Source organism: Pipistrellus kuhlii, unplaced genomic scaffold, assembly GCF_014108245.1.
Source record: "Pipistrellus kuhlii isolate mPipKuh1 unplaced genomic scaffold, mPipKuh1.p scaffold_m20_p_9, whole genome shotgun sequence".
Taxonomy (NCBI): domain Eukaryota; kingdom Metazoa; phylum Chordata; class Mammalia; order Chiroptera; family Vespertilionidae; genus Pipistrellus; species Pipistrellus kuhlii.
The window spans coordinates 10,959,870-10,971,535 of NW_023425595.1; the positions used below are offsets into that span (position 1 = coordinate 10,959,870).

General features: G+C 42.9%; 1 protein-coding gene across 1 annotated transcript; it reads right to left on the reverse strand.

Annotated features, from left to right (window-relative positions):
* Positions 1 to 8,584: 8,584 nt before the first annotated feature.
* On the reverse strand, positions 8,585 to 9,517 carry LOC118712635 (olfactory receptor 5M9). The gene has a single exon (XM_036426563.1). The coding sequence runs from the start codon at positions 9,515 to 9,517 to the stop codon at positions 8,585 to 8,587; it is 933 nt and encodes a 310-aa protein (XP_036282456.1).
* Between the last annotated feature and the right edge of the window lie 2,149 nt (positions 9,518 to 11,666).

Sequence of the window (11,666 nt, forward strand, 5' to 3'; positions counted from 1 at the left end):
AGCAGTTGGCACTCAGGGCCTTCTAAATTCTGTGACAAGATACTATATATTACCTAGTACTAAATAATTTGGGGATACAACCACCGACTAAATTTTTTTCAAATACAGCGTCAAACTGCTAGTTTTTACATATGCTATGACCCTAAAGCCTTGCTAGAATTCTAATGCATGTTTAATTCTTCCCTGAACATACAAATTCTAAGGAGTCAACTAGGTATAAATCCTACTGAAATGGGAATAGAAATATCAAATGCCACTTTAACATCCTAACAATAAAAGGTGGCATGTGTGCAGTTTGCATGGAAGTGATGGTTTATGATTTGCAATAATTAGGCAAAATATTGGTTTCTGCAAACCTTCAGAATACAGATTATGAATTGAACTATGATAAAATGCTTCTGACTATGGTTTGCTCATCACAATACAAAATTATATTAAAAGATATCAACTTAATTCACTCCAAGAAAAGCAAATAAAACAAATGTTTGAAGGAATAAATCAAATTTACAATTTAAAAGTATCAAGAAAATAATTGTGTATATGTGTGTATTTAAAGGAATACAAATAAAGGCATACATGCAGAGCATTTTTTAATTCATAAGCATAGGAATTAAACACCAAAAATTAAATAAGGAAAAAAAAGGCTTATGTAAATTGAGTCAGAACTGCAAAATATAAAGGAAAAATAACTAAATAGAATTTTTTTTTAGCCACTTTATCTGTGGTTCCTGACACAAACTGGGGTCTCAGCAAGTCATTATTGAACAGTAAATGAATGTCACTTTTGGCAATTTGACTCCCAACAATGCCAAGTTCTTTATTTTAGAATGGTTTTCTTTTATGCATGTAAATTATATGCAAGTATATATACATAAATTTATGCATATTTTAATCATTAGTAAATATACATATTACTAATAATATACATTTTACTAATGACTATATAAATCTTGTATAATAAAAGAGTAATAAGCAAATTGACTCTAATGGCAGAATAATCAGAATGACGGGGAATGACTGGTTGCCATGAAGTGCACTGTCCAACAGCAGGCAGACGCTCAACCCAGGAGCTGCTTCCTAGTGGTCAGTGCATTTCCACAGGGGGAGCACTGCTCAGCTAGAAGCCGGCTCATGGAGAGCACAGCTCACGTCAGCACTAAGGATGTCCAACTAATAGCTTAGGACAGCTCCCCAGGCTGGCAGGTGGACATCCCCTGAGGGTTCCTGGGCTGCCAGAGGGATGGCTGACTGTTAGCTTAGGCTCTATCTCCCAGGAGCTGGCCTATGCTGGCAGGTGGACATCTCTCGAGGGGTCCCAAACTACAAGAGGGTGCAGGCTGGACTGAGAGACCATTCCCCACCCTGCATTGTGTGTTTGAGTCCTGGGCCTCAGAATAATCTTCTGAGCCCCACCATGATGGTCTGGGACCCGGTTGTAGGTCTGAGCCCCAGCTGGAGGTCTGGTTCCTGAGAGGGCCGTACTTGCCAGGAAGAGAGTTGTAGGCACTGGAGGGCAGTCTGGTACTCCATCTGGACAACTGGGTTATGGAATGGTGGTCTGGATTATAGATGGAGAACTACACCCCTGATACAAGCCTAGATTCTGTGTTTCAAGTCTGAGCCCCCAAATAACCTCAGGGCCCCTCCTTGATGGTCTGGGACCCAGATGTAGGTCTGAGCCCCAGGTGTAGGTCTCTTGGCTTGGAGAGAGGTGTTGTCACTAGGGGGCGCTATGGGCCCAGGTGCTAGGTTTGGGGCAAGGGCAGGACCTCGGGATGATGAATTGGTGGTCTGGATTCACCTGGATATTTGGACTCCAATAAAGCGATAGGCAATGGGTTCTACTCTGGATCCTCAGAATGGTCTACTGGTCCAAGTTATAAAGGTCTGAGACGCAGTTGAAACTTGTTTGTCTCAATGGATAGAGCCTAGGCCGTGGACTGAAGTGTCCCAGGTACAATTATGATTAGGGGCATGTACATTGGTTGGGGACACAGCCCCAGTGCGGGGTTTGCAGGAGGCAGCTAATCGATTTTTCTCCTCAATGTTTCTAACACTGTACCCCACTCTCTTCCTCTTTGTGAAAAATCTATTAAAAAAAAATACAATAAAATAGTTCTAGGACCCGGATGTAGATCTGCATTCTTTGAGGGCAATTCAGGATAGGGAAGGAGGTTTAGTCAGGGGGGGCGTTGGGTGGGGCGGGGACTTGGTACCCCATCTGAACATCTTGGTTATGGCATGGTGGTCTGGGTTACAGATGGACAACTAAACCACTGGTACAAGACTGGATTCTGGGTTTGAGGCCTGGGGCCCTGAATAATCTTTTCGTCCCCGCCATCATAGTCTGGGTTTAGGTGTGAGCCCCAGGTGGAAGTCGGGGTCCTGTTAGGGCAGTTGCATTCCAGAGGGAAGTCTGAGCCCTGGGGACAGTCTGGCACCTCACCAGAACATTTTGGTTACTCATACAGAGCTCATCCGCTGATATAACTAAGGAATACTTGTGGTTATGCATAGGGAGCTCATCCCCTGATATAACTCTGTGTTCCATATTTGTAGCCAAGGCCCCAAGTGGGTCCACTAGGCCCCACAATGAAGGTCTGGGACCCGGATATAGGTCTGGGTGCTCAGGCATGGTGTGGTCACTAGGGGGCACTACGGGCCCAGCTGGGAGGTTTAAGGCAAGGGCAGGACCTCTGTATGATGAAATGGTAGTCAGGACTAGCCTGGTTATTTGGACTCCAATTAAGGAATAGGCACTGGCTTTCAGTGTGGTTCCCCGAAATGGCCATCTGGTCCTCGCCATAATGGTCTGCGAACAGGAGATAGGTCTGGGCCCTCAACAGAGGTCTGGGTCCTGGGAGGGCCTTTGCGGCTAGGGAGGGAACTCTGGGTACCAGGGAGCAATCTGGTACCTCATTTGGATATCTGGGTTATGGAAATGGTGGTCAGGGTTACAAATTGAGAAGTACACCCAGGATAAAAGTCTGGATTCTGTGTTTTAGGCCTTGGCCCCGGGATAAAATTTCCAGCCCCGCCATGATAGTCTGGGTCCCAGATGTAGGTGTGAGCCCCAGGTAGAGGTCTGGGTCCTGTGAGGGCAGTTCAGGCCGGAGAAAAGTCTGAGCCCTGGGGACAGTCTGGTACCTCACCTGAGAATCTATAATAGGTTATGGAATAGTAGTTAGGGTTAGACCTAGAGAGCTCGTCCCCTGATACAACTCTGAGTTCCGGGTTTGTGGCCTACAGGTGTGCCTACAGGTGTGCCTACTAGGCCCCGCCATGAAGGTCTGGAACCTAGATGTAGGTCTGGGTGCTCAGCCATGGTGTGGTCACTAGGGGGCACTATGGACCCAGCTGGCAAGTTTGGGGCAAGGGCAGGACCTCAGGATGAGGAAATGGTGGTCAGGACTAGCCTGGTTATTTGGACTCCAATTAAGGAATAGGCACTGGCTTCCAGTAGGGTTCCACGCAATGGCCTTCTGGTCCTCACCATAATGGTCTGCGAACAGGAGGTAGGTCTGGGCCCTCAATGAAGGCTGGGTCCTGCGAGGGCCTTTCTGGCCAGGGAGGGAACTCTGGGTGCCAGGGAGCAGTCTGATAACCTCATCTGGACAACTGGGTTATGGAAATGGTGGTCAGGGATACAAATTGAAAAGTACACCCAGGATACAAGTCTGGATTTTGTGTTTTAGGCCTGGGCCCTGGGATAAACTTTTCGACCCCGCCATAAATAGTCTGGGTCCCAGATGTAGGTGTGAGCCCCAGGTGGAGGTCTGGGTCCTGTGAGGGTAGTTCAGGCCGGAGAAAAGTCTGAGCCCTGGGGACAGTCTGGTACCTCACTGAGAATCTAGGTTAAGGAATAGTAGTTGGAGTAATGCACAGAGAGCTCATCCCTTGATAAAACCATGTGTTCCAGGTTTGTGGCCAGGGTCCCAGGTGTGCCTACCTGGAAACAGTGGTCAGGGTTATGCATTGAGAAGTACACCCAGGATACAAGTCTGGATTCTGTGTTTTAGGCCTGGGCCCCGGGATAAACTTTCCAGCCCCGCCATGATAGTCTGGGTCCCAGATGTAGGTGTGAGCCCCAGGTAGAGGTCTTTGTCCTGTGAGGGTAGTTCGGGCCCAGAGTGAAGTCTGAGTCCTAGTACCTCATCTGAGAATCTAGGTTAAGGAATAGTAGTTGGAGTTACGCAGAGAGTGCTCATCCCTTGATAAAACCATGTGTTCCAGGTTTGTGGCCAAGGCCCCTGGTGTGCCTACTTGGCCCTGGCATGAAGGTCTGGGACCCGGATGTAAGTCTGAGTGCTCAGGCATGGTGTGGTCACTAGTGGGTGCTATGGGCCTAGCTGGGAGTTTTGGGGCAAGGGCAGGACCTTGGGATGATGAAATGGTGGACAGGACTAGCCTGGTTATTTGGACTCCAATTAAGGAATAGGCACTGGCTTCCAGTAGGGTTCCCTGCAATGGCCATCTGGTCCTCGCCATAATGGTCTGCGAACAGGAGGTAGGTCTGGGCCCTCAATGAAGGCTGGGTCCTGCGAAGGCCTTTCTGGCCAGGGAGGGACTTCTGGGTACCTGGGGGCGGACTGGTACCTAACCTGGACATCTGGGTTTGGAAATGGTGGTCTGGATTACAAATTGAGAAGTACACCAAGGATTCAAGTCTAGATTCTGTGTTTTAAGCCTGGGCCCAGGGTTAACTTTTCGGGCCCGGCCATGTTGGTCTGGGACAGGGATGTAGGTCTGAGCCCCAGGTGTAGGTCTCTTGGCTTGGAGAGAGATGTTGTCACTAAGGGGTGCTATGGGCCCAGGTGCCAGGTTTTGGTCAAGGGCAAGACCTCGGGATGATGAATTGGTGGTCTGGACTGGTCTGGCTATTTGAACTCCAATAAAGGTATAGGCATTGGGTTCTAGTCTGGGTCCCCAAAATGGGATTCTGATCCAAGTTATAAAGGATAGAGTCTTGGCCTGGGGACTGAAGGGTCTGGGACACAGGGGGTGGTCCTGGTATCTCATTTGGGCATTTGGGTTACTATAAACAGTGTGGGGGAAAATAGCTGAGAATTCTGGAAGCCAAGAAAGTAGCTTGTAAGTACTTGGACATACTAATGGAGAGAAGTAGCCTAGACATTGGGACAATGTCAGGCCATGACAAGTTAAGGACTCATCATGCAGGGAGACAAAAGAGTTATAATGCAAATCTAAGACCTGAGGGTTGTGTTTTTAACTCCTTCTAGTTAACACAGAGGATCAGATTTACTTTATTTAATACCAGGAAAATAGGTAAGTATCTGAGGAGATTGAAACATCCTCAAAGCAAAATTTTCCCTAGGAAGTATACGTGAGATGACAGGGATCATACTTCTAGAATGTATTTTAGGAATACTTGAAAGGAAGATTAGGATACTGGCTAAGTGCTATAACTAGCGATCCCCTAAAATAAAATAGGATTGTATTTCTTTTTCAGGCAACTGTGTGACTTGGGGGCTAGGGTAAGGCAGTTAGATCTTCAGTATGTAGCTTTCATGTTTAGGTCTAGGCCAACCATTTCAGTGGCAACATGTTTGAGTGGCCAAGGTCAAAACCACTAGACCCTGGTGTATGATCTTGGAACGATAGGTTATAAGATCAGTCTCCGTGAAAGTAGTTGTTTCTTGAGCAGCCTTACTCTTCAGACTTGATAATAATTCTTTAGAAGCAAATATGAGTGGTTTATAACATTTTTAAAAAAATCTTTGTTAACATAGCTTTCAATATCAATAAACAGTAATTTCCCCCTACTCAGACTCTAAAGTTATGAATGAAAATTCCCCTCCTTCCAACTATCTGCCTTCTCTCAGATCCATTCTAAGGGGAAGTGGCCCAGGTTTAATGAGTATATTAGTTTAAGTACCAATATTGTGTCTGAATTTATCCATCTTACTTGTGGTATTACGACATTTTCTGCTGCTCCTCAGAATCCTCCTGCACATACTCAATTGTGTACCCCTTTTAGTTAGATTAGCACTCACAACAGGACAAACTAACTAATCAGGAATCACTTCTCCTTTACTTCCATTGGAGCAATTGGTAATTTAACAACAGTCATCAAAGGTATGTAAATTTGTATTCTACATTTACCAAGAATGGAATATAGATAAAGTAGGATGTATATGCACCAATCTAGGTAAATTAAGCAGTGAGTTTTTGAAGATTTTTAACCAGACCCAATGGGATATCATTTTGACCAGTATTATTTAAATTTGAATTCATGCCCAGAGCAATATAATTTAGTTGAACAGTGCTTCTTATCTGGTTGATTCACTCTAGCCACTAAAAGCTTGATTTAAGCTGCAAGATACAGAACCAAAACATTTAATATTAGTAGGAAGAACTGAATCAAGTGATACTTTTAAATCATATCAATCAAAGATTCGATAGGACAAAGTCAGATTAAAGTACCAAAAAATTCATACTGGTTTATTTTTTTATTATGATGAGAGTAGGAGAATCTTTATAAATAGTAATCCTTTTAAATAATTATTTGAAGAGCCATAAATAATTGACTTATTTATTTATTTATTTTAATTAACCCTTTTAAAACCAATAAATTTATACTATAAATCAAAGCAAGGAGTAAGAGTAATTAAACAGATTATTTAAACACAAATAATGTTAACTATTAAACAATGCATACTGAGGACAAATCTTATGATTATATTGAGATATTAGTTGAAGTTTCCAAATAAAACTTCATTTTTTAGAATCCATATGTACATAAACACCATAGAATACTTTTTGGTAAATCAGGCTCCATCAACATCCTGTAATCATAGGAAAAAAAATGAATTCTTACTTATTTTTTCTCATAAAGTTATGTTATATATTTCATTTGAAACCTAGGCTGATGAATATTTGTATATAAAATATATCCTAGGAAATCATGTTTGATTTCAACAAGGGCACCTACAAACTAACATGTATCTATTTAAACTTATTCATGAGTTCTTCTAGTGACTATATTTAGCACAGTTTTATATACACTGTGAATGACAATAATATTTCAGATTCAATAATATGGTTGCATATATATATAGGTTAAAGCAGGTTTAATCATTAGATTCCATTCATAGGATAAAGCATCATCATATTAGATTGGACCTCTTATTGTATGTAAGAGTTGTCATTAGAACATCTTTTCTGAGCTAGGACTTTTATGCCTGAACATTTATAATAGACTAGAGGCCCAGTGCATGAATTTGAGCACCTTAAAAGGAATTGTGGACCACGAGGCTGCAGTGGGCACAGGGGCAGGTCTCAGCCCATCCTCTGTGCCTCTGCCTGGCCCTCCTTCCACAGCCCCTAGTCCCCTGTCTACCAGCAGCTCCATTCCTGCCACCACTGCTTCCACCAGCTGATGGTGCTGGCCCTGCTTGCACCCACTGATGTTGCGGAGCAATTGGAGCCAGCACCAGCAGCAGGTATAAGCGGGGCCAGCACCATCAGCAGGTGTGAGCAGCAGCTGCTGCCCCATTTGTTCCTAGGGAGCAGGGGGAGATAGAAAAGCCCTCAGGGGTGATTGGAGACAGCAGCTGTTACTGACAGAGCCAAGCGATTGGGCCAGTGCCAGGTGCTGGCAGCAGGTATGTGTGATGGCTCTGGTGCCAGTGGTGGTTGTGAGCAGGTCCAGCATGGCAGCAGGTGCAAATGCCAGGCAGGACTGTGGCACACAGGAGCAAAAAATTTTCAGTAACCAACAGAGTCTTGTCCCTATGACAGTGACCAGCACCCCACCTAGGTCTGACACCCCCACTCACCTGCCCCACCATCCTGCTGTGGCTGATGCCCACCATGTTCTGCACTCTGCTGCCTGCTGCTGACTCCTGCCATGTACTGGGTGTGCCACCTGGTGGTCAGTGCACATCATAGTGACTGGCTGTTCAGTTGTTCAGTTGTTCCACTGTTCAGTCTATTTGCATATTAGGGTTTTATATACACTGAGTGGCCAGATTATTATGATCTCTGAACACATAATAATCTGGCCACGCAGTGTGTGTGTGTGTGTGTGTGTGTGTGTGTGTTGGAGGCCTGGTGCATGAATTTATGAATGGGTGGGGTCCAGCCAGCCTGGCCAGGGGGAGAGGACATGGGAGGTTGGCTGACCTGCCTGCCTGCTGATCGAAGTCCTGGTCAAGTGGACAATTTGCATATTAGCCTTTATTATATAGGATATACACTGAATGGCCAGATTATTATGCATTCAGAGATCATAATAATTTGGCCACTCAGTATATATAGACTAGAAGCCCAACATACGATATCATGAGGCCCCACCCACCTGCACGCACCCCACCCTCACCTGCCATGCTTGCAGCCATGCTCGCAGTCATGCCTGCCTCTCCGCTCCCATCCTCCTGCTGCCCCACCCTTCTGCCCGCCAGCCACCAGCCTTGCTGATATCAGAGCCTGTGTGCGACAGGGGAGGGCCTGAGAGGTGCTCCATGAATCTCGTGGTAACCTTTGTTTGGTTGTTTTGGTCATGACACCTCTTGGCCTTTTATTATTATGATAGCAACACACCACAAAAATATCTGTGGCAGTTTCACTGACCCAAGTTGGCCTTGATGATTGCTTTATTGACTGCTTCTTTCACATCCTTGTTCCTCAAGCTGTAGATTATGGGGTTTAGCATGGGGATCACTGTGGTATAAAACACAGCCACCATTTTCCCATGCTCCACAGACTCTTCAGTGGGCCGCCTGAGATACATGAATATGAGAGTCCCATAAAACATGGTAACAGCTGTCAAGTGGGACCCACATGTGGAGAAGGCCTTCTTCCTCCCGTCAGCAGAGCGCATGCGTAGCACAGCTACTACAATGAGGGTATAGGAGATGAGGACCACTGAGAGGGAATATGTGAAGTTAATTCCAGCAATCACAATCATCGTGTATTCTTTGATGTAGACCCCGCCGCAGGCAATCTTGATGAGAGGAGGGTCTGCACAATAAAAGTGGTTGATTTTAAAGTTTCCACAGAAGTACAAGCCGTAGGTCCATAGTGTGCATATTAGACTGACAGAGAATCCATAGACATAAGGCACAGAAATGAGGCGAACACAGACAGTCCTGGACATTTTACTGCCGTAAAGCAAAGGGTTGCAGATGGCCATGTAGCGATCAAAGGCCATCACTGCCAAGATATAGACTTCCACATGGACAAGGGCAATGAAAAAGTAACACTGCACCAAGCACCCCACATAGGAAATGGTTTTTGTCTCTGATAATAAGTTTTCCAGCATTTTGGGGGTGACATTGGAAGAGAACCACACATCCACAAAAGACAAGTGACTCAAGAAAAAGTACATCGGGCTCTGAAGCTGGGGGGTGACACTAATCAATATGATCATGCCAATATTCCCTAATAGAGTTATTATGTAAACTACTAGGAACACCCCAAAAAAGAGAACTTGAAGATCCTGATGACTGGTTAACCCTAGAAGGATAAATTCTGTCACATCTGTGAAATTTGGCATTGTCTTTACACAGACCCAATCTGTATGGCCTATGGAGAAATGTTTTTAAATGAATGGATTTGTTTTATTTTTAAAATTTTTAGTCAATTAAAATAATTTAAAAATCAATGAGGATTTTGCACAATGTCCAAGAATATATGGGCATAATTGTTTTCTTTAATAGGTCTTATAAGTAGTTCCATCAATATTTATCAGTTTCTTATCTGTAAGAGAGGAAATTACATTTATTGTTAATACATATAATTAAAATTAGACATTTATATTTTACTAGATTATGACACTAATGTTAAAATCATAGGAAATAAATGTGACTAAAGTTAGACTGAGAGTTTTCAGAGAATGGTTAAATCCTATCCCACATAGACTGATTTACCAAAAAATGTGCTATATTTTTCATATGTATATGGATTTTTAAAAATGAAATTGTATTCAGAACCTTAAACTAGTGTCTCAATACATTGGTATTACAATCTAGTCATTTACATATATGTCCTATGTTCTGTCAGCATAAGATATTTGCTTTCCACATACAAAATTTCTGGTTGTATTTTATTTTGTTTAGCTAACATTATGCTTGTTTGGCTGCCACTCCTTGCAGGGGTGAAGTGAGAGAAACTTAACAGCATAAACTCTATGAGTTGAACAATTATTTCAGAAGAGTAAACTGCAAGTGGTTTAATCACCTAGCATCCACTATCAAACTTATGTCGATAGATAAATACCAACATGTAAAGTTCAGGTAATTGAACTTTAATAACAATAAGTCTCATTTCAGATTCCACTGCTTTTCAGAACCTATCAATTCCATGCTTATGATTCATATTCAAACTTGGCATCACTGCATGGAAAAGGTTCCCAAACAATATTTTCCTGTTTTACTGCACTCCTCCAGTTGACTTCTTCCAATAACTAAAAACTTGCCATGAATTTTCAAAGATCTACAATAATTGTAGTATTAGCACAAACTCGGGAATTTAAAGTCTATAATAATAATAATATTTATAGGATATATTACTGAATTATAAATGGGCCTTTGAAATTACTTACATTAATTAATTTTATAAATATCAAAGCCAATTACATGTCAGTTGTGTTTGTTACATCTAGAAGTAATCTAAATTTTGAAAATCTGAGGGTGAGCAAAATACACAAGATTCTGGCTTGCATTATGCTTTATTATTGTTGAAAAGGAATTAGTAATAAATGAATTAGCAATAGATAAATATGCAAATGAGATCATTTAAGAAGTATAATTGCTGTGAAAAAAGTACAGCCCACAATAAATAAGAAATAAGGGGAGGCAGAGTGCAGATAGAGTGATCAAAATGACTTCTCTGAGGACGTGACTTCTGAGTCAGTGAGAAGTAGCCAGCTGTGTAGAAATATGAAAAAATGAGTACACATTCAAAAGCTCAGAAGAGGAAATAGTAGCTTGGCATGTTGAAAAAGAGTGTTACTAGAAGCCTTCCTTTCTATATGAAAAAGTGCATGAACTTTATGATTATACTAGAGGCCCAGGGCATGAATTCCTGCACAGCTGTGGTCCAGCCAGTCCACCCCAATTGGGGTGGCAGGGGTGATCTAGGACGGAGCCAACCAGGAGGAGGAGCCATGGGTGATTGACAGGCTGGCTCTGCCCCCAATCTGGGTGAACGGGGCCAATCGGGGCTACAGTGCGAGACAAAGCAAGCGTTGTTCCGGCATTCTGATCGCTTGGCATATATATATATATAGATCATCGCCCCTCCAATTAGTAGCAGGGCACATCTGAGAAGTTAATTAATCTCTTTGAGCTATTTTCTTACACCTTAAATGTTTAATACATAAATTAAATGTATCATCTTTAAAATGAATTAGGCACATAACATAACAGGTACTGCAGTTTTAGTTCTGATCTAAGTTTCCTTTTACTAGAGAGCTCTACCACTGCAGCTAAGCTGTTTGGCTCCTCTTAAGTATGGAAATACCCAGATGAGAGCTGCAGACTGTGTTTGGGAAATAGAGCTAAGGTCAGGGATTTTTCTTATGTAAAGACTTCTGATCCCACTCAATGAACCCTAATTCTCTAATAAAAAATTTTCACTTGAGTTAATGCTACTACTATATTGTTTTAAGTATAAAATGGATGAAAAGCACCCAAGTATCTAAA